Source organism: Polistes dominula, unplaced genomic scaffold (assembly GCF_049000335.1).
Source record: "Polistes dominula isolate Pdom_NZ unplaced genomic scaffold, Pdom_raw_medaka contig_11, whole genome shotgun sequence".
NCBI lineage: Eukaryota > Metazoa > Arthropoda > Insecta > Hymenoptera > Vespidae > Polistes > Polistes dominula.
This window is the reverse complement of record NW_028301154.1, coordinates 339,351-364,559: the sequence shown is the minus strand read 5'-3', so window position 1 is coordinate 364,559 and position 25,209 is coordinate 339,351. Positions and strand designations below refer to the sequence as shown.

Sequence of the window (25,209 nt, the reverse complement as noted above, 5' to 3'; positions counted from 1 at the left end):
CCTTTTCTTCCATTCGTACGATTCTATTGACCATATCTTGTTTTGCACGTAAATATTCTGCCAGTTGATGATGACCATCCGGAAGTTCGTCCATTATACTCGTATTATTGTTAGCCTAAGACATTGACAAAATAAAATATAGATAGTTAAATCAATTTATTTTATTTATTAATTAATGTATTTTGATCTATTATATATGTATGTGTGTATCGTGTGTATATGATGAACCTTTTGTGTTCGTTTAAGTTCAGCTTCCAATTCACGTATTCTCATGGTGGCTTGTGCCAATTGTTCTTGCAATTGTCTCCCATGATTTTGATATTTCGAATTACGATTTTTAACAGACGGTGGATCCCAGAAGAAAACTTCACTTTCTTCATCTTGATTCTCGTTCTAAAAAAAAAAAAAAAAGAAGAAAATAACCAATACCAATAAGAAAACTCCACCTAGTACTATAATAGTACCATATAAATACTGTACTGTATAAATAATACTATAGTTATATAGGTATATATTGGTATTTATAGTTATAATTATATAGCTATAGTGTGTAGTCAAGATATGATATACAATATACATTAATTATTATTAATATTATTGTTCAATATATCAATTATAATATATTGAACATATAAGATTATTTTAGATGTCATATAGTAAATTGTAATAGTATTTTTCATTTGTTATTTTTCTATAATATTTGAACTAGCAACAGGTGTATGTGGTGTTCTCAAGCAATTGTAATAAAAGGAGATGGTAAAATGGTGTGTCTTAAAAAAAAGAATTAGGATGATTATGTATTGCATTATAAAATAGTCGTGAGTATTGAAAGGACTCTTATAATGCTTCAGCGATTCGAGTTAAGAAGAAGGAAAATGCATCCGCCGCGGGCTGAGACGTATTATTAGCGACTTAGTATTGTTATATGCACGTTTACATAAGAACTTGTTAGTAGATGTGTTGTTAGTGCAAAAGAGAGAAAGAAAAACTCGTGAGACAATAAAACGTTAGATGTGTATTGGTATATTACACATACACAACAATAATAATACACATGTTTATTGTAAAATGTGGAAGAAAAAAGACTAATAAAAATAGAATTCATTACTTATGCAAGAAATAATAAAAATATATATATATATATATATATATATATATCTAAAAGAGTTTGTATTATTATATTGTTTATAAATTATTAGAAGAAGAAACGGATATGTGTATCACGTGACTAAAACGTTCACGACTATTTGAATTGCCCGCGTATATAACCGAATGAGAAAGGATGTCAAGATTTTTATGTTGAGACAGAGAGACCTTACAAAAATCCTTGGTCATTCCGTAAAGATTCTACCCGAGTTTCTTGTTATGCAACTTTTACGTTCATCCATCCTATCATGGTTTTGTGTCGCACATTAACTTCCATATACTTTGATGATTTTTGTTTGTTACTTTCTTTAAATAATACATTAGATGAATATATTTGTATTAACACTTTAATGGCCGCACGTACTACGTAGTCAAACGTCACCCCAGAGGCCGGTAATATTTTTGAAAAATTCATTTAAAGAAAACTTTATTGTAATTCACGAAAAAAATTAGCATAAAATAAAAAACAACAATTTAATTTTATATATAATTTTAAATATATCAAAAATTATAAATAAATAATGGCCAATAATGGTTGTTGTTCCGGCTATCACACACAAGTTGTGCGAGCGGCCATTAAAATGTTAATATTTGTGTATAAAAATGAATATTTTATATGAAAAAAAAAATTGATAAAGAATTAGGAACAATCAATTATTTTGATGAGAAGAAATATTTTGTTCAATGAATATTTTTGTTGTTGTTAATGAATTAATGAGATCTAGGAAGTTTTGGCCTACCCAAGTATATAATATATATATATATATATATATATATATATATATTTATATATGTGTATGTATGTATGTGTGTATCATCATCAGTCACGAAAGGGTGTTTAGAAAAGGCCCATAAAAAAAGGAGAATAATAGGATAAGCAACCATAAGTTATTTTTCCACGTATACAATGCAACTCGCGTTCCTTTTGACACTGGACTTTTACAAACCTAAAAGGTTCTTCATCTAAAAGTCAATTCGTAATAGGCTTTTCAAAGAACGCATAACTTCTCGTAGGAAGAATCGATCGTGATAAGCAAAGAAGAAGAAGAAGAAGAAGAAAAAAAGAAAAGAAATAAAAAACAAAAAAGAGAGAGAGAGAGAGAGAGAGAGAGAAAGAAGAGAATATTGTTTGTCATAGATTCAATCTTCCTTGGAAATGCAAATAACGGTTAAAGATCATTTTTTATATTCGTCTTTTAAAGATTTACAACATCTATTGTATTGCTAACTAAACCGGATATGGATGTAATAATAATCTTACAAATATTTTTTTTAAACCTATGATTTTTTCTTCTTTCTATTCTTGTTTTATTTTTATATTGTTTTAAAAATTTATAATATTAAATATATATATTTTAATTTATTATTTCATATAATATATAAATATTTGATAAAAGACGTATCATGACTACACTATAAGTTCACGTAGACAAAATAAGAGATCTCAGTTTATCGTAATCTTATCCTGGAACACCAAGAGTAGTTGAGTTCTCTCATATATCTTTTTCTCTCTCTCTCTCTTTCTCCTTTGCACATATCTCATCGAATAAAAAATAAAAAAAGAGAGAGAGAGAAAGAGAGTGCACGACTTCGTAGAATCAACTTTTTAAAATATGGTACATTATCAGTTTAAAAAAAAAAAAAAGGAAAGAAAATAATTAGCTTATCGTAAGAGATAAGCGAAATATTTTTCTTTAGTTTTATTTTTATAATATCTCTATTAGCGATACAATTTTTAATTATATGATATAATTAATTAAAGTTTCTTTTTTTTTTATTTTATTTCTTTTTTAAACACAACGAAGTTCGTGTGATTCAAAAAAAAAAAATAAAAATAAAAAACGATTGAAAGAAAAAGAACAAAATTGTTAAAAATAAAATAGAAACATAAACTTGTACATAAATCGAAAGATAAATCGAAAAGATCTCGCATGAAAGATAATTTGAACGACGAACTAAAGATATAACTATCTCAAAACAGTATCATCATTCTTCTTCTTCTTTTTCCTCTTCTTCCTTCCTTCCTTCCTTCCTTCCTTCCTTTTGAGTTATGCATTTCACATTATACTTGATTTTGAAATTCGATAAAATTTGATCGAATTCAAATTGAATTGATAAAAAAAACAAAAAGAAAAAAAAACTCACAAAGTCCTACTGGATATCTCCGCACAGGAGAATATAAATAAATATAAATAAATATAAATAAATATAAAAAAAAAAAAAGATTTTCGAGAGATACCTAAACCCAAAATGTATGCATGCATGCGTGCTTGCTTGGGTGCATACATGCATATTTTTTTGTATGTAATATTAGTTTGTCCGAGAAAAATGCAAATAATTTCAATGTCCCCTCCCTTCCCACCGTTGTGCGTTTGCATTGGTCAATCGTTTCAAATATTTTTTTCTTTTTTTTTCTCTTTTTATATCGAGTGCTGGTAAATTGTTTTCGAAATCAAAATAAGAAGAAAAAATATAAAACACCCGTTATCTTATTATTCGATCTACAAGAATTAACAATTATTATTTAGTTTGGTGTATATATCAAATATTCTCAACAACAAAAAATACAGTAAAATGCATTTAAGCGTGAAATTTCATTCTCGGATTGATTGGGTCAGAAAGAAGAAAAATATAAAAAGAAAAAAAAATGATTTTAATGAATATGAAAAGGGGTTTCGTTAGGTCGGGTCAAGGAATAATGCGTTGTTTGACTTGCAAGCGGACGTGTTTGACTCATAAACGGATACACAAAAGTATAAAAGTTAACTTATTATTCTTTGTTTTCTTTTGTTGAATTTGAAATGAGCATTTAACAACTATCCTTTACATTTAATTGATATTATTTAATATATCATTTATAATAATACAATTAAAATTCACTGCTGTAAAAAAAAATATGATTGCAAATAACGATTCAAATTTCTTATTACGATAAATAATATATATTAATATATAATAATATTATATATATTATTATTAATTATATTTTTATTATAAATCTAATATAATATTAAGATAAATGGATTTGCAGACATTTTGAAACAACAAAACGCTTAATTATTTATAGAAATCAAATATTACATGAAATAAAAATTTTGAATTAAAATGGCTACTACTCTGGTGGTATATCTAGTGTTAATTTCTTTTTCTTTTTTTTATAACTTAACAGTACAGACACGTACGTGAAACATATCTAACTTTCTTCGTCTATTGTTACACGTAATTCTTCCTTATCGGCACTTAAGAAAAATAATAAAAAGGAAAATATAAAAAAAAAAAATGTCTTTCTCTGTTAACAGGCGTACACATATACATACACACAAATATACACACACACACACATATATATATATAGAGTTACAAGTAAAACTGATAACGTAACGTGAGAAAGGAAGTGTCCTATCGTATTGGCGATGACCCTTTCATTCTTTCTTTCTTTTTTATTTCATGCTAAAGTAATTTTTTTTTTTTTAAACTAAAAATAAGTTTAATTTCGTCATGAATAATAGACCTGTTTTAATATATAAATATGTATATGTGTATATATTTATTTGGTTATCTGTACACCAAATTGTTAGGAACCACACAACATTTTATAATGAACATTTAATTAGACTATATATGATTTATGTTAAATACTTTTTAGAAATAATTTTCTTTTTTTCTTCGAAACATTTATTTTGAAATGTTATTTTTAAAAGTTTGTCTTGTCTTTATATATAAATATATATATATATATATATATATTTTTTTAAGAATTAAACAACGTATATGTAGGACACATTACTTGTTTCTATTTCTAACCAATCATATAAGCAGATTATGATTTATATTGTACCACGTTTATAGGATGAAGAAGAGTTGAAAAAGAAAAAGAAGAAGAAGAAGAAGACAAAAAAATATGTTTGAAATTGAAAGTGAAGGAAGTTTAATAACGTTAGCAGATGGTACTGCTGAATATCCAGACACGAGCTGTGTCAACAGAGACTGTAATCAAATATCTTATGGTATCATGCACACGTAACGATCATCCACATATATATATGTAATAGGATAAATATATATATTTGTGTGTCTTTTTTGTACTTTCTCTTTTTTCTTCTAAGTATAAAGAAATGATTAGTATCATTGCTTTTCTCGAAGATTATAAAAAAGTGAAAGAAGAAGAAGAAGAAGAAGAAGAAGAGTTGCTAACGAATAGAATAAATATTACAAAAGTGATCAATGATCAATGATTTTTGTCTTTAAATAATTAATCACTATTTTTTTTTTTTTTTATTTAGAGAAAGAGAGTGGACATGTTTACAAATTTATTTTGTCAGGAAATTATTGATATTTAATTTGTAAACAAAATAGAAACGTAACATTAATTAAAATACCTATTAAAAAGTATATATATATATAATAAAGAAAAACTGAAATAAAATAAAATATTCCCTAATTTTGAAATATCCTTTTAAAAAATCTTTGAACCGTTTCATTATTTTATTGTAAAAGAAATTCTGCGAAATTTACAAAACGTTTGACGTCACTTTTTCTTCTTTTTCTTCTTTTTCTTCTTACATTAGAATCTAAAGAGAATTGAAAATTTTCTAAACGACAGAAAATATACACGGTTTATGCGTAGAACGTATAAGAATCGCGATAGCATTCGAACGAAGGTAATAATAATCGGTGAGAACGTCACAATGACTTGTAAAAAAGTGGTATTGTTATTTAAATATTATACCAACGAGTATGGTAACACTACTTACTCACCGATATACATATATATATTTTCTATACCGTTTTGTACTTTTATTATTACCATTTTATACTTTTTTTTCTTTTCTTTTCTTTTCTTTTCACGTATGACGATAATCAAAACAACAGTTGAAAAGAATATATTAATATTTATTAAACAATAGATAAATTATAACTAGAATATTTATACGATTCTATGTATGTGTTTTTTAGCATGATAGTTTGATTTCATTCTTTTTCATTTTGAAGTAGATCAACCGTAAAGTATATGTAAGTAGGTGTTAAGAAAGAATATAGAATAAAATGATTGAAATTGTAAACGAACGTGTATCTGTCATTAATAGATTAAAAATCCAATTTAAAGATTAATTTATTACTAGTATGTTAAATAAGAGGATTATATAATTAAATGGAGTGTATATTTTTGGTGTCAACGAACAACGAATTCGTTCAGACGTTCAAATTCTAATAGTTAATTCAACTCTTAATGAAGTTTATAATATTTCATTTTGAAATAGAAAGAAATAGTATTATAATTAAATTCACGATGAACAGTTATTTTAAATTTGTAAAATGATTTTACATTTAGAATTAAAAAAAAAATTAATATTATTTTAAAATATATACATTAAGTATATAATATATCAATTAATTGTTTCCTCACTTAAAAATATAAATTATTATTTATTATTTTATTTTTATAGCTAGCTAAACACGTTTGTAATTATTTCACAAATTACAAAAAATAATAAGGGTACGTTTCAACAGAAAGGAATTTGACTAACAGATATATAATATTGTAGTGTTAGATTTGATATAAAACAAAATATTTTTAGATGCCATCAATGATTAGTCAGCAATGTTAAAGCAAAGTGTAATGGCGGCTTAATGATGATAATGATTTCTTCTTCCACTACTGTTGCTGCTGTTGCTTCTGTTGCTGTTCTCTTAGTGTTCATATCACAAGTATTCTTTTTCTTTTTATATTTTTTTTCTTTTTCTACGAGCAGTAAGTATATAACTAACAATAAGTAAGTAACTTGGTTCGTCTTGTACTCCTCTTCTTGATACCGCAAGGATATTAGCACCAAGGTAAGATAGAAAAGGTACACGGTGTCTCTCATGTCGGATACTCAGAAGCTTAACGTTCAACTTCTTCTTTTCTTTTCTTTTTCTTTTTTTTTTTCTTTTTTTTTTCTTTTGAGATAAGCACGAGCCCTGTTCTTTCTCTTCTTTCTACCGAGTCATCTGCACAACGTGGAACACCCAAGTAGTTTCAGCTTCACGCTTTAAATATCGCGTACGTTGACTTTATTCTGATCTCTGTTTCATATTTTATTTGATTTCATTCTTTTTTCTTTATTTCTTTTTCTCTAAGCTTCAATTCTATTCGTTCCAACCCCTTTCTTTTAATTTAATTTCATTTTTTTTTTATTTCTTTTTCTATGAACTTCAATTCTATTCTTTTCAACTCCTTTCTTCTAATTTGATTTTATTCTTCGAATGAAATTATTTCTAAATAATTAATCAAATTTATATAATGTTTCATTTTTATTCTCTTAAACGGAACAAATTATTCCTTCCTTATGGGGGAAGGGTTCTTTTTTTAAAACGATGACAAGTTAAGGACGCGTAAAACAACGGGGGTTTTGATGACACCCGTTGTTCAAGTGGAGAAACCTTTTTATACCATTGAAAAGTTTGGATACCGGAAAAAGCGTGTCCTTTTGAGCACGAGCGTGAAGAACGCGTGCATGTGTGTTAGGACATGTGTGTGTGTGTGTATGCACTTATTTCTTTAGTTCTCTTCCTTACCTTTCGTAATTCTTGTACAAATAATGGGGTACCCAAAAATACACATACAATACCACACCACAGTGTGTGCAACGCGTGAAAAAGATATCTTTTTTTCTTTTCTTTTTTTTTTTTTTTTGAAGGGAAAGAAACCAATTAACTACTTTCGAGACTTCATGGAATTTTTTTTTTTAACTATACTTTAAACGGATGATATTATAAACAATAAACGTACGTAATTTTGGGTTCATCTTAAAATCAAAATCTATTCGAATGTGAGATATTTTCTTTCAAAATATATTTTTCATTTGAGAGAAAAAAAAGAAAAGAAAATACAGAAAAAAAGAATTCGTCATTAGAATGATTAAACTACGGTTATCAATAATTACGATCGTACGATGTTGTTTATTTTTTCTTTTTTTTTTTTTTATCGTCGTCGTTTTCGTCATTTTGTTGCGTTGTCAAAACGAAACACACACACACACACCCAGAAAAAAAAGAACACAAATTTTTCTTATCTAAATCGTCCTAATATCTTTCGGAAGAGGAAAAGTTAAAAAAAAAAAAAAAAAAGAAATAAGTCGACAGAATTCGGTCACGACAGCGTTAAAAGATAAAAACGTTCCCTTTTATCTTTTACTTACGACTGTATAATTATGGTTTAACCAACTTAAGTAAAGCCTAATTTAAATACGAATGATAGTTGTACGGAAATTTATATTTTCAAAATGAAAATAAGACAATTAAATATATCTTAAGTGTGTTTTAGAGTGGGGTGGATTGCAGGAATGCATCCATTTAGTGCACTGTACCAACTTTCCATTCGCGTTAATTAATTAATTAATAAATAATTGTTTTTAAACAGACGATTTTAATAATTAATAATTAATTAATAGTATTTAACAAAGTATATAAAAAAATCTTAGATTATTAGAAAAATTAATTACTTTCAATTATTTCGCTTTCTCAAAGATTTTTCATAGAAAGATTTTTGTTTTTATTTTTAAAGGCAATTTAACTAATATGTTTCAATGAATTCATTGTAAATTCCGAGAAATTTTGTTACAAATTTATTTCTAGAATAATTGATGAACTCTTAATCGATCAAATATTTAGTTAAACATTAGTTTGTTCTTTTTATCTTTTTTTTCTTGTGTTGTATCTTTGAGTAACGTTACATTCTTGCTTACATAAACGAAAAGATATATTATAGAACACCTTCGTGTGTTTTCATAATCTCTTGAATTACAGATCGTGCAAGTAGTGTATATATATATATATTTTATTTTTTTTATTTTTATAGATAGACATGGTCATCATGTCATACCAATTAGTTTTTTTTTCTTTATCTGATTCTTTTTTACAGTATCTTCGCTCCAAATCTGGAAAGACTGAATCATGCATATCCTTCTTTTCCTTCTTAATCATCATAGTCGTCATAATCGTCATCATCATCATTATCATCATCATTATCGTCATTATTGTCATGCATTTATATTTTTTTTTTCCAACCAACTTCCAGGATTAACCCGTGTATTATAATAATCAGCTTTTAAATAACTATTACACTATAATTATTATTCTATTGTATGATAAAAATAGAAAAGAAAAGAAAAGAAAAAAAGAAAAATGAAGAAATATTTTGAATTTATGTAATAGCGTAGTAATAATAATAATAATAATAATAAATTATATTTATAGATGAAAAATATGTGATTATTACAAAATGTATATAATAAATAATTCTATTGGATAAAACGATATAAACAGAGGTGTAGTGTCTATCTCTCTCTGGCAAAATCATTAACATAAAACGAATTGAAAACTTATTCAAAAGGTTAAAGTACAAGGATTGTTTGTTTTTTTTATTAATTAACCTCTGTATATTTGAATAAATATTCTTTGAACGATGTGTTGATATGCGCTGGCAAACGTTTCAACTGTTATACAATTTACGACAATTATTTCCCTAACGCCATATTTGATTTACCGAATAACAAAATAAAAAAGAAAAATAAAAAACAAATACCGATTTTGATATTGTTTTCAATATTTATTTTAACACATTCACGACCGACATAATTTTTCCTTTTTTAATACTAAGTACCGGCAACAATTATGAATTATTTAAATATTATATAAACATTTATTTATATTAAATTTTTCAAATTAAAAATGACGTGAATTTCACGTCAACGGTCGCGAATGTGGTAATATTAATATATTTAGTTTTTTGTTTAATTTGTTATATTTATTTTTCATTTAAAAAGATTTTTCCAAAGAAACCAAAAACAAAAAAAAAAAGACAAGGAAAAAAGTATTCGTTGGAGAATAATTTGACGTTGTTTCCTGAAACTTCAATTGCAAAAAAAAAAAGAAAAAACAAGAAAAAAAAATAAGAAATAGGAGAGGAGAGTAGGGAAGGGAAGGGAAGGGAAGGGAGGGGAAAGGGGGAAATGAAAAATGATAAAATATTGAACGGCACATAACGTTAGACGTAGAAAACGGTTATTGTTTCGAGATAAGAAACTTGGTTAGTTCTATGACGGTTTCTTTTTATCGTCTAGCACAACACAACACAACATAACACACACACACACATAACTAAGTCAATTTTTACAACGAAAATGATATTATTAACCAATCGGAACTTAACTTTACTTTACTTACGTTTAATTGCACGCCACGTATACGTGCATGCGTGTGCCTTGTGTATGTGCGTGCACGTCGTAATCGTATTCGTATGCGTTAACATGGCTAATCGTGCATCGCGTTTGTTAGTTAAATAATCATAGGTATAAGTTCCTAGTGTCCTTCGAATATTATCTACCGATAGATAGACTCTCACTCACTCACTCACTTAAAGCCACGCGTTCCTTTTTCTATTTTTTTCTTAAGAAACTTCTCATTATTTTATTCTACAAATGTTTACAAGCTCTTACCTAGCAGTAGATTATTTTAATTTTAATTTTGAAATAATTAATATTAGGTTAAAACGATTTAAATTTTTCATTTCAATTATATTAATTAACCAAAGCTTGATAACTTTACTCTTTTTATGAACAAGACAAATTCAAACGGTTTTAATCAAACAATTTCATATCATTCTACCTTTAATAACGTAAAACGTAATATCGTACAAACGTGAATAGATAACGTGTCTTTCCTCTTTTTAAAATAGATTAGGTCAACAAAATTATTCTCAAAAATGTTAGCCATAGAAAAAGAAGCATAAAACTTGTAATTACATCATATATGGTTTCGTATATAATATCAAATTTATGTTGGTCGTCCGATAAAATCCACTTCCTTAACACAGTTTAAGCGCGTGGCATTCTTAAACGGTCTCAAAGGAAATACCAAAAAAAAATAAAAATGGCGTCGATAGAAAAGAAAATCAAAATGGCGGAGGGACATGTCTTTCCAAGGCAACTCTGCCACCATTTTCTTTTCTTTCATTAACTTTATGAAAAAATGAACGAATGATAAAAAAAAAAGTGTAACAAATAAATATTTATAAACGAGTATATAGAATACATAATTGCAGATAGAGGAGGGGGAAAATGAGGATCTAAAGAAGTAATAAAAAAAAAAAAAGAAAAAAGAGAAAAAAAGATACTATAAATAATTTCTAGGTTAGAAAGAGACGAGTTATGAGTATTATAGATTATTTGTGTATACCAGCACGAACGAACGCGTTAATCCCAGTCGTAACCATTTTGTTCTCTTGCTTACTCGTTTGCAATATGAGTGCATAACTTCTCTCTCTCTCTCTTTCTCTCTCTTCCTGCATGCATACTGTTATGCACACGTCGCAGAGAGCACGAGTCGAGGCTTTGAAAACAATCGTCCTCGTAAATAAAAAGAAAAAAAAATAAAACGAAAAAAGAGAGGAAAGATACTTTGCGTAATATTTTTTATGAAAATTAAATAAAAAATAATATTAAAAAAATGTGCATTTAATAGTCCGGTTGATACGATCTTTTTTGCATATGAATTTTTGTTGTTAATAATTAAATGTTAATTATCAATTCATATGGTTTGTTTTTTTTTCAATATGAATTAAACTCTCGTTCTCTAAGTGGGATCATTGATGTTTAAGTAAATATCATTTGTAATTGAATTTCACGTGAAATCATTTTTCTTTTTTTTTTGGTTTCATTTATTTTCCGAGATAATCCGAGATAAAATAGATCTGATATTATTCTGTTGATATTATTATCAATGTATAGAATCTTTCGTGAAAAATATGTTTATACTTCTGGTTAGGATTTAAAGAAAGTAAAAAAATGTTTGTTGGATTTTATAGATGCGATACTTGTTGCGCCTAACATCACACACACACACACCCATATATATTTTCTCGAGAAGAGAGGGAGAGGAAAAGGTGGAGAAGAAGGGTGCGGAGGAGGAGAAGAGGCGGAGGAGGATGAGAATAATTTAGTTTACTCTTTGGAAAATCATTCGTATGAACGAATCTCATCGTTCCACTTCGATAAACGGACGCGATCATTTTCTATCATTCATTCATTCATTTATTTATTCATTCATTCATTCGTTCATTATGCCGTAACGTGATCGCGTAACTATCAAGAAATAATAATAAAAAAAAAAAATATATATATATAAAGAATGTAAAAGAAAAAACGTAACATGTGCGACTGTAATTATAAAAGAAGATGAAGAAGAAAAAAAAAACAAAATTGTGACGGAAATGACGACGATGACAACGATAAAGTACGATGGAAAAATACACATTTTTATTTTTTTTTTTTTATTATTCTAATTAATTTTAATAAAAGTATATTATAATAATCATTCACAAATTCGATTGCATTGTCCAATCATAAATAATTCTCAAAAGAAATATATGTCACGATACCTAATGACTCGTCATGGTTCTTAACTATCTTTATCGTTCAAATTAAAAAAGAAAAAAGAAATAACAAAACCTAATGCTATGGGCGCATATATACGTTTGGTCCAAATAATCAGAGTGGTCTATCGACGCATTATACGTGTTTGTAAAATACTTTCATGTTTATATATTAATTAATTAAATTATATTTATATAAAGAAAAACTTGAATTATTAAATATAATTTATTATTAGACTGAAATAATTAGAAAAAATTGTCAAGCGGAAGACAGCATATAAAAAAAGAAGAAAAATAGAAAAAAAGAAAAGGAAAAGAAAAAACATTTTTATATAATCTCTCGATTACTCACAAAACAGAGAATACAATATCGTGTTCCTCCTCTTCAATTCATCTCCTCCTTCTCCACCTCCACCTTCTAGTCGAGGAAGACAAATTTCTCGATCATTGATTTTTCCTCTTTCTCTTTCTATCTTTTGCGTAACTTATTCTCGAATTTCGCAAAATTCAAATAAAAATAAATAAATAAATAAATACAAAAACCCCGTAAGTTGTGGTATCACGAAATAAATAAAAAAAAAAAGAAAAAAAAATATTCCCCGAATATTTCCTTTTTTTTTTAATTTTCTTTTTCGTAAAACGTATAAATAAATAATAACACTAGGTAAGATAAGATATAAGGTATTACTATTATTATTATTAATGAATATATAGGTTAGTAGGAAGGAACAAAAATAATAATAAAAGAAAAAGAAATAGGAAAAGATAAGAAAGAAGGAAGAAAGGAGAATAAAAAAAAAGAAAAAAGAAGAAAAGGATAATAAAATGGAGTGGTAAGATGGGTCACGTGTAATATGGTCAAGAGGACAACACGTTCACGGTACGAGAGTTGAGAAACGACTGTGCGTTAGCTAGGAAGAGTCCTCCTACCACCTAGAGTATTACTCGCCACCACCAACACGAGGTGTTTCAATATACCTACACGTATATATATATCTTTGTATATGTGTGTCCTAACGTATGAGGAAGAAGACATATATATATAAATGAGCTTGTAAACACGTATACTCATCATACCAGGTATATATACACACACACAAAAATATATATATATATAATACATGTGTACTTGAAACATTTACATATGTGTGGGTGCACATGCACCTATATATATTTACGCATTTTATTTCTTTTACAGAGAGAGAGAGGGAGGAAGGGGAAAGGGGGGGGGGGGAGGAGGAACGTAGCATGATCGACAGAGAGCAAACACAATTATGGTTGTGTATGTGAATATATGTGTTAGGACACGTCGCAGGACTAGGTATCGATATCTCAGGACCTACACACTCTCCCTCTCTCTCTCTCTCTTTCTCTCTTGATCATCCTCTTCTATCAATACTCCTCTCTCTCTCTTATTCTCAATAAGAAACCACATATACGTACACATAGAAATACACAGAGAGAAATGGGTGATACGCTTGCCAACAGAGCTAATGCATCGAGCCGCAACAAGCATGGACTATAATATGCCCTTCGATGGCCTATTCTCTTCCCTTAGAACAGAATTATGTTATATATAGATTTCAGGAATATAAATTGTATGTGTATGTGTTTGTGTATGTATACGTACGTAGGAGATATCTTTTTGCAGAGAAATACAACGATCAGTTTTTATATTTCAATTATATATATATTATAATTATATTATATTTTAATTATATTATATTATTATTATTATTATATGTTAATTTTTATCAAGAATTCAATTTTTCGAAGATAGAAATGATCGATGGATTTTTCTTTATTACTTTTCTTTTTTTTCTTCTTAAATTTTCTAATAAACATTTAATTTTACATTAATATTATCACAATTATTTACTAATAATCTCGATAGATATTACACAATACCAATTGTGTACCAAATTAAAGAACAAAATATTTTCTTTCGTCCTTTACCAATAATTAATTAGAAAAACAATGATAACAATTTTTACGATATCCTAATTTAAATTCGATAAAATAGATAAGAAGTTTTCTTTTCTTTCATAAATTATAATAAATGAAATATATATAACTATTTAATTATATTTGTAGCTTCTTTATTAATTCACTTTGTTAAATTAAATACATTTATACGAGAGACACACGAGAGAGAGAGAGAGAGACAGATAGATCGATATCCGTCGATGGTTTGTAACACACATCACCTCAACCCCCTTCGACCCTTCTTTCCCCCTTACCACCCCTCAGAGTAGAATCTATTAAGTACGACGACGATGGGACGATGACAAAACTCGTGTGTATGTGTATGTGTCTATGTATTAACGTAGTAGTGTTGTGTAACATGTATATAATAGTACACGCGTTTGGTTCTGGCATGCATAAACGCATCACTAATACATCAATTTGTATATATATATACGGGTAGAAACCCCATGTCGCAAAGGAAAACGAAGAGGCAATTTCGTTTATATACACTCACGTGTACAACGAAAAGGGGGTGGGTGGTAGGAGGAAGAAGAGAGAGAGTTGCTGTTGCTGATGGACGACGAGGGATCGTCTAATGCATACGAAAAATCTATCGGTGTTACAGTGTACAGGTATTTACGTATATTCTGGATCACTAATACTATTTGAAAAAACCATAGGGGAGCAAAAAAAATAATCAAAGGAAAAAAATAGTACATATATATATATATATATATATATATATATATATATATATATATATATATAGAATTGTAGATTCTAAATTATCCTAATCTTGTTTAACCATTTGATTTAAAAATTGATTTACAAGTTTTTAAGTTAACTAATAATAGAATCATTTTGCTACGCGTGATGATATTCAATTTTTGGAAACGGGGCTTTTATGGCTTCAAAGGTAATGAAAAAACAAGGAGGGACATAAATGGAATATTTCATAATCGGATTTTGTTCTCTTTGTAACAGAGTTTGGAATAAAAAGAAAAAGGAGAAAGAAAGTAAAGTGCATTTGAAAATGGTCGCCGAGGTAGCAGCATTTTTTTTGCGATAACAAACACACACTTAGGCTATCTTTGCTACGAGCCTTCGATAATACAAAGTCGAATTAGTAACGCGTAAATTAATTGGACGTGGTGGTTTCATTCGACCTCGATACATTTCGAGATATCGTTTACTTCTATTATTATATTATTATTCTTCTTCTTTATTCGACAAATTTATCTATCACATATTTACATTTAAATAATATATATTATTAAATAAAATATAATATAAATATATATACAATATATATATTATATATAACACATAATAAATCTCCTATTTTATTACAGGTAGCAATTAAGTACCATACCTGTTACAAAAACTGTACAAAAATCGTTTTGGCAAATCGTCTTCAGTTTAAAATAAAAAAACAAAAAGGAATCCCCTTGCATTTGTTAATTTACAAATGACGACATTTTTGTTTTTCTACGAATAATATAAGTAATCAAAAATAATTTTTTTTTAGGCGGAAATTTATATTATAAATATAACGCAGTTTAAAGAGTAACAAAGCGAGTAAAAAGCAAGCAATCGGATAGAAAGAGAGAATCATGAATAATGTAATTAGGCTAGCAACCTTTTCCGTTCGGATGTGCGTTAGAATATATATATACATATATATGTATTATACAAATGTACAACACGTCGTCGGTTTTAACTACAGAACATTTACAGAACATTTTTATCGGCCCCCATGCGAGTGGGTGCTGCGGGCGCAGCTGAAGGAAACGAGTCGACTAAAAATGACAATGAAAAAAGAAAAAAAAAAAACCATAAGAAAAAAGAAAAAGTAAGAGTAGAGTGAAAAAGGTTATTATGCTAATCGTTAGATTCCCCTTTACTTTTTTTTGCTCTTCTATTTCTTCTTCTTCTTCTTTTTTAGAAGTTAATTTCTATTCATTTTCTTTCATTTTCTTTTTTTTTTTTTTGAAATACTGTAAGAGAAGGATAACACACACTCATCACTACCATCAGAAATTATCGAACGTTTATTTCTTTATTAGAATGTTGTATAATTTCTCTTGGTAATATTCGAATCTCAATGTCATTTCAAACGAATTCAATGATCTTTTTCTCTCTTTCTCACTTACTCTTGTTTATTATTATGGTCGTAGTCGATAAAACTTTAAGTGTTTATCGAGCGTGAAGTTACAAACCACGTCGAGGATAAACAAAAGACTAAAAACCAAGAGAGAGAGAGTGAGTGAGAAAGAAAGAAAAAACATAAAAAAGAAAATGAAGAAGACATAATTACGTATACGAGAATCTCATAAACACCATCCATACGTTTGTCGTTAGGATACATAAATTTTAATTGTAAAATAACAAAATAAAATATATATATATATACGTAAGAACGTTTGGAAAAATAAAATTATTTTTATCACTGACCTTCTTTTTCTCTTCGTTAATTTTTTCTTTTCTTTTCAAGAAGCCTTCGATGGAGTTTGATTTAATTAAAATTTCAATTTCAATATTTTCTCGTTGTTCTTGATCTCTTTTTCTTTTTTTCTTTTTTTTTTTTTTTAAACTGTTTGTCACATTGAATCCGAGTCAAAGTACAATAACGTCATAAGCAGAAAACGTTTAACTCACATGCATTTATATAGACGATAGTTATAAACCTAAGGGTAGTCATAGCCACTATCAACCCCCTCCTCCCCCCGTTAACGCCATTTTAAACCCTCTAACCATTTTCTATCTCATATTTTCATCCTCTCTTTGACTTTTGGTTTATCGTTAGTTATCGTATGTTTTATCATCAAAAAAATTCTACCAAAGCCTATACTCTATTCTCCTCTTTGTCCACTTCGACACATCATCCACCACCTCCACCTCATTTTCCTGTCCCTTCCTCTTTCTGTTCCTCTTTTTATTCGGGCAGCTGTTGTTAAGCTTCTGATCGATTACATTTTGCGAGAATAGAAGAAGAGAAGGAGAGGGGGTTAGATCCTCTTCAAATTAAAGTTACTCGTATTACTCGTTTCATTTTAACGTGGGTGTAGTTATATTTATATAGTTGAATTAATATAAAGTACATGGATAAATATAAATATATTTATAAAGTTCTTTATATATAAAGTATTCTGTGTCATTTTATTTTTTCATTGTTTTTTTTTTTTTTTTTTTTTTAAATAATTATTTCCATGGCAAATAATTATTTTATCGTAGCGAATTGTGAACGAATAAAAATTCAATAGAATAATATAATTATTGTTTAACGACTGGTGCAAATGAATTTTTTTAAAGAAAAAAAGAAAAAAAAACTAAGTAAGTAAGGAATGAAGGAAGGTTGGAAGAAAAAAAAAGTTTGCAACGGTCAAAAGCGATAAGCGATATCGTGCTCGGAACGATTTTTTTTTCTTCTTCTTTTTTTTTTCAGGTGCATTAAAAAAGTTCGATCGACTTCTCAAGGACTTGCATTTAAACTAAACCTGCGGAGTTTGAAACGACGACGACGACGACGACGACGACTACGACGACTACGACACGTGAGTCACCTCGCATGGAATTTTCTCTTTCTTTCTTTTCTTCTTCTTTCTTTCCTTATATTCTCAGTTCGTTTCGTTTCCTTATCCCTTCTTACGTAGGTCTCTCTCTCTCTTTCCATCTCTAACACAAGAATTTTTGTTTATTTTTTACTCTCTACGCGTTCCTCCGTTTGACGAAGATCGAAAACACCGAGTGGTAGGGTCGGTGCAACAACCATTTTTAGCGTCTCGTTACTCGTACGACTTGAGAAGAAAAAGAAACAAAAAGAAAAAAGAAAAAACAAAGAAAAAGGAACAAAAATCGACATAGTACTTGTGAAGGAAAGATCGTAAAGGTTGGTTCAAGTTAGTACGATTTTCAAGGCGCTAAACGAAACTCGTTCATACCAACGAACGAGTAAAAGTAACTACTCTTGACAAAAATATACAAAAAAAAACACGTTTTTAATATAAAATATAAATAAATAAGAGTATAACAAATATAATTATTATTATTACTTTTAATAATGTCATTTTGTATAATTCAAAATTATTTTCTGTATTGTCTCTGTACGGATATTTTGTCGCCAGCTATGCGCGAATTAAAGCAATTCAATATGGCTGACGATGTGGCTGCCATGTTGGAAACGAGTAAGGCGCTACGTAGGTTCGTATCGTTTTTCATGAAATATTGGAATAAAAAAAAGCTTTTAATAATAATTAATATTCAATTAATTAATATTAATATGAAATAAAAGTTAATCTATATTTATATGCATAAATATCAATGAAATCGTGTAGAAAATTGGTGCTAAAGGTTGAGTTAACGTACGAAGAAAGTTAGAAAAGAGAATTGAAAGAGAAATCTCTTAAAATTAATGTTGTTTGTTTGGTAAAGAGGATTCGTTATGCGAGGAAACATATGTATTTAGTAGACATGAAGAACAGGGCCGATCCTTTGTTGGTCCAAGATATGAAATAGGGTATAAGGCGACGCTTATCTTCTTATCTCGCATTTCTAGCAAGATTTTCTTTCTCTCTCTCTCTCTTTCAAAACGTATACGTGACTAAAAAGAACAAAAATAAAGAAATGAAAAATAAGGCTTGGTAGAAGGCACACGCAAAAGAGGACACGGGTTTAAAGAATTTAACTTCTTTGGTACACACAAAAAGGTTAGAAATTCTCTTCGTCCCTTTTTTAAAGAAAAAAACAAAATAACAAGTTGAGAAATAATATTAAAAAAAAAAAAAAAATAGATATACTAAGTTAGAATATAATTGTCAAGAGCTTATCAACGAGAAAAAAAAACTTATTTTCTTTAAATACATCAGCGTGATGACCACTTGACAACAATTTGAAGGAAAACCTCGAGTAGTTAGTGGTATCTACAAGAGACCCCACCGAACAATAAGAATTATCATTTTTTAAGCATTAAAAATATGTTCCCTGACAACGATGGAAATATATTTATATAATATATGTCTCTATGTGCGTGCGTGCGTGTGTGTGTGCATACACGCGTGAGTTGAGGCTAAGCAGTTTCTAGGTCAAACTAAACCGCAAAAGTAAACTCTTACAAATATATATCTATATATTTACATTCCGAGAAGTGATAATTCGTTGGTCAGAATTTGACTGCAGTAATGGAGAAAAGAACATCGTCTAATCGATTATCGAACATTTCATTTTACAACTCTAGATTTCTCTTTTTCACTTATTCTTTCATTTCAGTCAAAAAATTTTAAAAATCCTTCTTGTATTTGATCTTTCGATTAGTTAAAAAAATCTAATTAAAGATAGTATATGTGATTACAAACATTATTTGGAATTGATTATAATTGAGTTAAAATTTTATTTTAAATGAAATTCTCCTTATAATTATTATAATTTATTTATATATTTAGATGCATTATAAATATATTATTTAGCGGTTAATTTTATTACGAAATCATCGTGGAATGTGGGTTTGCAATGTAGGAGACTCGAAAGAAAAAAAAAAAAGAAAAAAAGAAAAGAAATAAGTCCGTGAAAAAAACGTTTTTAAACTATCGATAAGAACGATAAAAAGAGTTATGACTGTTGCAGTCGTTGGCGTAATACGAAGTGAGAAAGGGGAGAATGAATGTGTCGCGTTCGGCAGTTTTATATTATCAGCCTCATCAGCTGCCACGCTTGATTTTGAGACTTCTCCTTATGTGCTGAGTAAGAAAATAAACGTCGTCTACACTCTCTCCTTCTCTCTCCTAGTATATATATATATATATATATATATATGTAACACACACATTTATAAATAATTTAATTAAACAATTAGATAAAAAACAAACTATGATCATACAAACAAAAAAATATAATTCAAAGTAGGTTACTCACCGATTCTTTCGTTTTGGTGTCCAACTCGACGACAATTTTTTGCAGCTCGCAATTTTGTCGACGTAACATAGAAATCTGTAAAACAAGAAAAATATAGAAAAAATGACAAAAGATCAAATTAAAGAAGAAAACAAAAAAGCACAGGACAAACCCATGAGACGAAACATCAAAAAATCAAAAAGCCACAGATGATCCTCTCGTCCCATCATTTTGAATTTTTCCTAAAATTGCGATAGATAAAAAGTGTAAAAAAAAATTAAAAAAAAAATCAGAAAGAGATGAAAAACGTGTTGGTAATCAAGGTGTCGACTTAAAATATTGGTAACTATAATCAGAGAAGGAAGTCCGGTGTGATGGCGGACGATACGATGAGCGAGTTTTCTGTTTGCCTTTCTTATCTCAAGTTTGCCTTGCGATAATCCCCATCCCCTTTCCCTCCTCCTTCTCCTCCTCTTCCTCCTTCACTAAATCCATCTACTCTTGTCCCCTTTTGCCCCTTGACGCCCCTTCGCAACCCGTTTCTATTCCACACACACAACACACGTCGAGCAAGCCGTGTGAGATTTTGTTCTCTGTTTTTTAGTTTGGTTTCAACTTCTTCCTATTTCCTTCTACTTTGGTTGGGCCACCCCTTATCCATTCCTTATCTGTCATTTAGTATTAGCAAAAACTTTTGAAAAAAAAAAATAATAATAATTAGAACCGAAAGTACAATTGCAATTATCGTTGCATTTTTTGAATAATCATATATAGGATGAGCTAAAAATATTTAAAAATAATTTTACGAATCGATGAGATGATACGAGTAATAGTGTTCGAGAATATATATTATTCGACTTTATTGTTTAGATCGTAAAATTATTAAAAAACAAAAAAGAAGGAGAAAAAGGAAAAAAGGTAATAAAATTTTGATTGGATCGATAAAGCGATAAGAACGGTATCGATAATCTTTCTAGTTGCAGGAAGAACTCACAACCCGTGACTCTCTCAAATGATACATAAAGAAAAAAAAAAAAAAAAAGCAGAAACGTATCTACGCGATATATAAATGATCAAATATTATAAATGATAAGACATTTTTGTTATTTATATTACTTATTTGCACACTAACCTAGAATTATTTATTGAATTTATTGGATTATCCATAGATAATTAATGTTTAATAAAATTACATAAAAGATTTTCGTGTTTGTACAAGTTTCATTTGGATTCTTTTTGATCTTTCTAATAATAGAATGAAAATCTGTAAATAAATTTCAAAATACAATGTAATAATATAAATGAATTAACTCAAAGTAAGTTTATTATAGTTCAACGTTGTTTCGTGTCGTTCCATTCAAAGTGAGCAGTCGTTAACCCTTAACTAGGCGCGGCCATTTTGTCGATAACTTTGCGTGTACCGTATACACACATTGTATATAACTATACATATATATATATATAAAAGACGTCAAATAAACGTCTCTACTATAAAACTGTAGCTTGTACAATATCAACTAATTCATTTTACGCAATTGTATTTTTTTCTATCTATATTCAAATATTAATGAAAATCAAAAAACTGTAAAAACGAAACTGGATATCGTTTCTACGATATAATTGTGTCAAAAATGAATTATTCTAAACAATTTGTAGACAAAAAAAAATAAAAAAAAATATCTTGCAATATATTTCACACTAAATTGAAGTGAAATTAATCAATTTATCGATAGTCAACTAGTATCGACTAACTTCACGCTGTAGTAAAATCATATCGCATTCTGCGCGCGCATCATAAAAATTCATTCTCATCATTTGTTTCTTTAACGCGCCAAAAGAAATATAACTTTTGAAAAGTTTATAAATGAAAACAATAGACGATTGAACATAAAAATGGCCTCTATGATGAAATGTTCACGTCGAATCGTTGATTGTTTCTAAAGTGAAAAAATCGATGGGTACATTAAACCATTATTATTATCGTTGTTGGAAAGTTTCTCTCAACTGTTCTCGAAACAGTAGACATTGTTAAAACGTAAAGAGACTAAAAGCTCGCGATATTGGTCGGCCATGCTATTCTCTATCGGTAGACGAAACACATAGAATGGAATGGTGAAAGTATATACCTTCGAGGGCTAACCACAAAAGCCTAGAAAGGGAAACAGAAAGAGAGAGAGATAAAGAAAGAGAATGAGTACGTTTGCTGGCTTTTGGTTTCCAGCGTTTCCACAAATTGGCAGCGATAGCAAACCGGAACGAAGGTATAAGAAGAAGAAGAAGAAGAAGAAGAAGAATAAGGGGACTTCAATGACCTCAAACACACAAAACTATTTCTGTGTTCTCTCTCGGAACGGATGACGATGTCGAAGGTTATTATGCAATGCCAAACTGTTGCATTATGCACAAACTGTAAACGGAAAAAAGGGGAAGAGTCATTTATTTCTGACACGGGTTCTTTTATTTCTTTCTTTCTTTCCCAAGTATTTCTTTTTTAAAAAATATCTTTGGAGAAAAGAAAATCTGATAAAATTCTATATGATCTTCATCTTTTCAAAGTCCATCCTTGATACACCGCGCGCGTTACAAAATAGGAATAATTTATTCGATTCTAAAAAATGGAAAGGAAAAAAAAAGAAGAAGGAATAGGGGGATGAGAAATATAATAAAAAAAAAAAAAAAAAATAGGAGGGTCCAAAGGATTTTGTAAAGCGCTTGGGGTGGTAGAATAATATGGTCAGATAAGTTAAATGTATTTGCTTAACACTCATTCGTGATTATATTGGGGAGAGTAACATCTGTTGAAATCATTTCTAATCGACCCTCTTTCTCTCTCTCTCACTCTCATTCTTTTTTCTTTTTTTTATCATGGAAAAACCAACGAGAAGAATGGTAGGTTTTTTAGATCCTCTCCGATAACATTGAAAAACTTAAATATTATTTTTGATAAATTTTAACTTTCCAGTCCATCGATAAGAATATATTACTTGCTTATGTATTTATGTGTGTGTGTGTGTGTGTGTCTCTCTCTCTCTCTCTTTCTCTCTCTCTCTCTCTCTCTATGCGTAGACACAATTATGAAAGACTATTATGTAAAAAGAAGAAAAATAGTATACTCACTTCGGCATCCTTCGTGTCCAATAACTCTTGCAGTTTTATGCAACGTTCGTTCGCTTCTTTCAATTGCAACGTTTGATCATCTAAATTGAAAAATATAAAAAAATCAAAATTTATTTACCTAAATAATAACATACAATGTCGCAATTTATTTGTAAAACCACGATTTAAACATTAAATATCGTATTAAAACGAAACGATGTTCATTTATTTATTTATTTAATAAATTTGTTGCATTAGTAGTTTCTACCTAGTCGGTAAGTCTAGGGAGATTTTGAAATTTACCGCCAAGCGGTTTAGTCGGTAAACTAGATTTTAGTGGAAAAAAAAGATCGGTAAAACAGACCCTTATTTTGACAGTCGTGAATAACCTTAAACTTTCTTCTTGCGAAATAATTTTCAACATCATATTTGCTTATTTATAGCAGATCTTTTTAAAAATTAATTACGTACCAGTTTCTTTTACGATCCCTTCGGAAAGTACCTCTTTCGTAAAGTTCGTAATTTGGCCTTTTAATTGAGATAATCCAGAAAGACTGTCACCGAACCACGCCATTTTACACGTTGATGTTTACCGTTAAACTCACAGCTTAAAATATGCACACATTTACTGTCCACTCGACGTCACGTGTACAACATATTTTAACAAAAATTCACTTATTAATTGGATAAACACTAAATTAATATGATGACGTGAAACATTCATTAACCTTCACATAGTACAACACACATACTTAATAATACACTTATAACCATGGCAGACAACATTGACCATAAAATTACTATGCGTTGAAGCTTCCATTTATTCCCATTAGAGTCGCTTTGATCGATTTTTATTTTGTATTCAACTCAAATATTTATCTCTTATAATATCTAATCAAATATTAATTTTGTAAAGTCTATCTCAAAGATAATCTTTAAGTATTTATTTAATGTTTTATATTAATTGATATGTGAATTTAAAAAAAAAAAAAGAAGAGTGTTGGTTTCCAGCCTAAAGTTTAGATATTATCGACATTGCGCATGCGCTTGAAGCGCCATTTTTTTCTTAAACTTTCATTGGATATCATTAAATTACAGTATTTTTTATTATCATCACAAGATAGGTAAGATATTTTGGTAACTTTTTGTGTTAATCATCTTCACTAGGATATTACCGACACTTTAGTTCGTAACTTCACCTATAGGGAGAGACACTAATTCCTGTGAAGTAATCAAAATGGAATTTATGGGATATATGAAATGGAAAGAAAATGTTTCGTTTAAAAGTCGAAGTATTTAATAATATAGTTCTTGACTAATATATGAACGTATGAATTTCGTGCTAGTGGTAAAGAAAAAAAACCCAATACATTGAAATATACGCACGTGTACACACATAAAAAGAACTCGCGGTAAATTGCAGCCTGTTAAATATCCAACGACGCAAGCAATTAAAAAATTACGATGTTTTTATTAAAAGGTAAATGCACGGGGGCATATTACGATCTCTTGATTCGAATAAGGAATATAATAATAATTATAGTAATTTTAATGAAAATAATAATAATAAAACAAACAAGCATTGTTCGCAGGCAAACTGACTACTCTATTGAAAACTTAATTTTCGTCGGTTATTTAAAAACCCGTTTATTTTCGTTTAATTAGAAGAAAGGAAAAAACCAGAGGAGGACAATAATTAA

General features: G+C 28.7%; 1 protein-coding gene across 2 annotated transcripts in view; it reads right to left on the bottom strand.

Annotated features, from left to right (window-relative positions):
• LOC107071120 (uncharacterized) overlaps positions 1-24,274 on the bottom strand; it is a 31,008-nt gene extending 6,734 nt beyond the window's left edge. The window contains exons 1-5 of one of the 2 annotated variants that reach the window (XM_015329827.2): positions 23,981-24,274; positions 23,531-23,610; positions 20,435-20,509; positions 229-393; positions 2-115 (exon numbers count right to left, since the gene is read on the bottom strand). In XM_015329827.2, the coding sequence (XP_015185313.2) occupies positions 2-115; positions 229-393; positions 20,435-20,509; positions 23,531-23,610; positions 23,981-24,083 (537 nt within the window). In that variant the 5' untranslated portion in view covers positions 24,084-24,274. Of the gene's footprint in view, position 1; positions 116-228; positions 394-12,911; positions 13,573-20,434; positions 20,510-23,530; positions 23,611-23,980 lie in introns of those variants that run through there. The other variant, XM_015329828.2, reaches the window with a different exon arrangement.
• Positions 24,275-25,209: the final 935 nt, after the last annotated feature.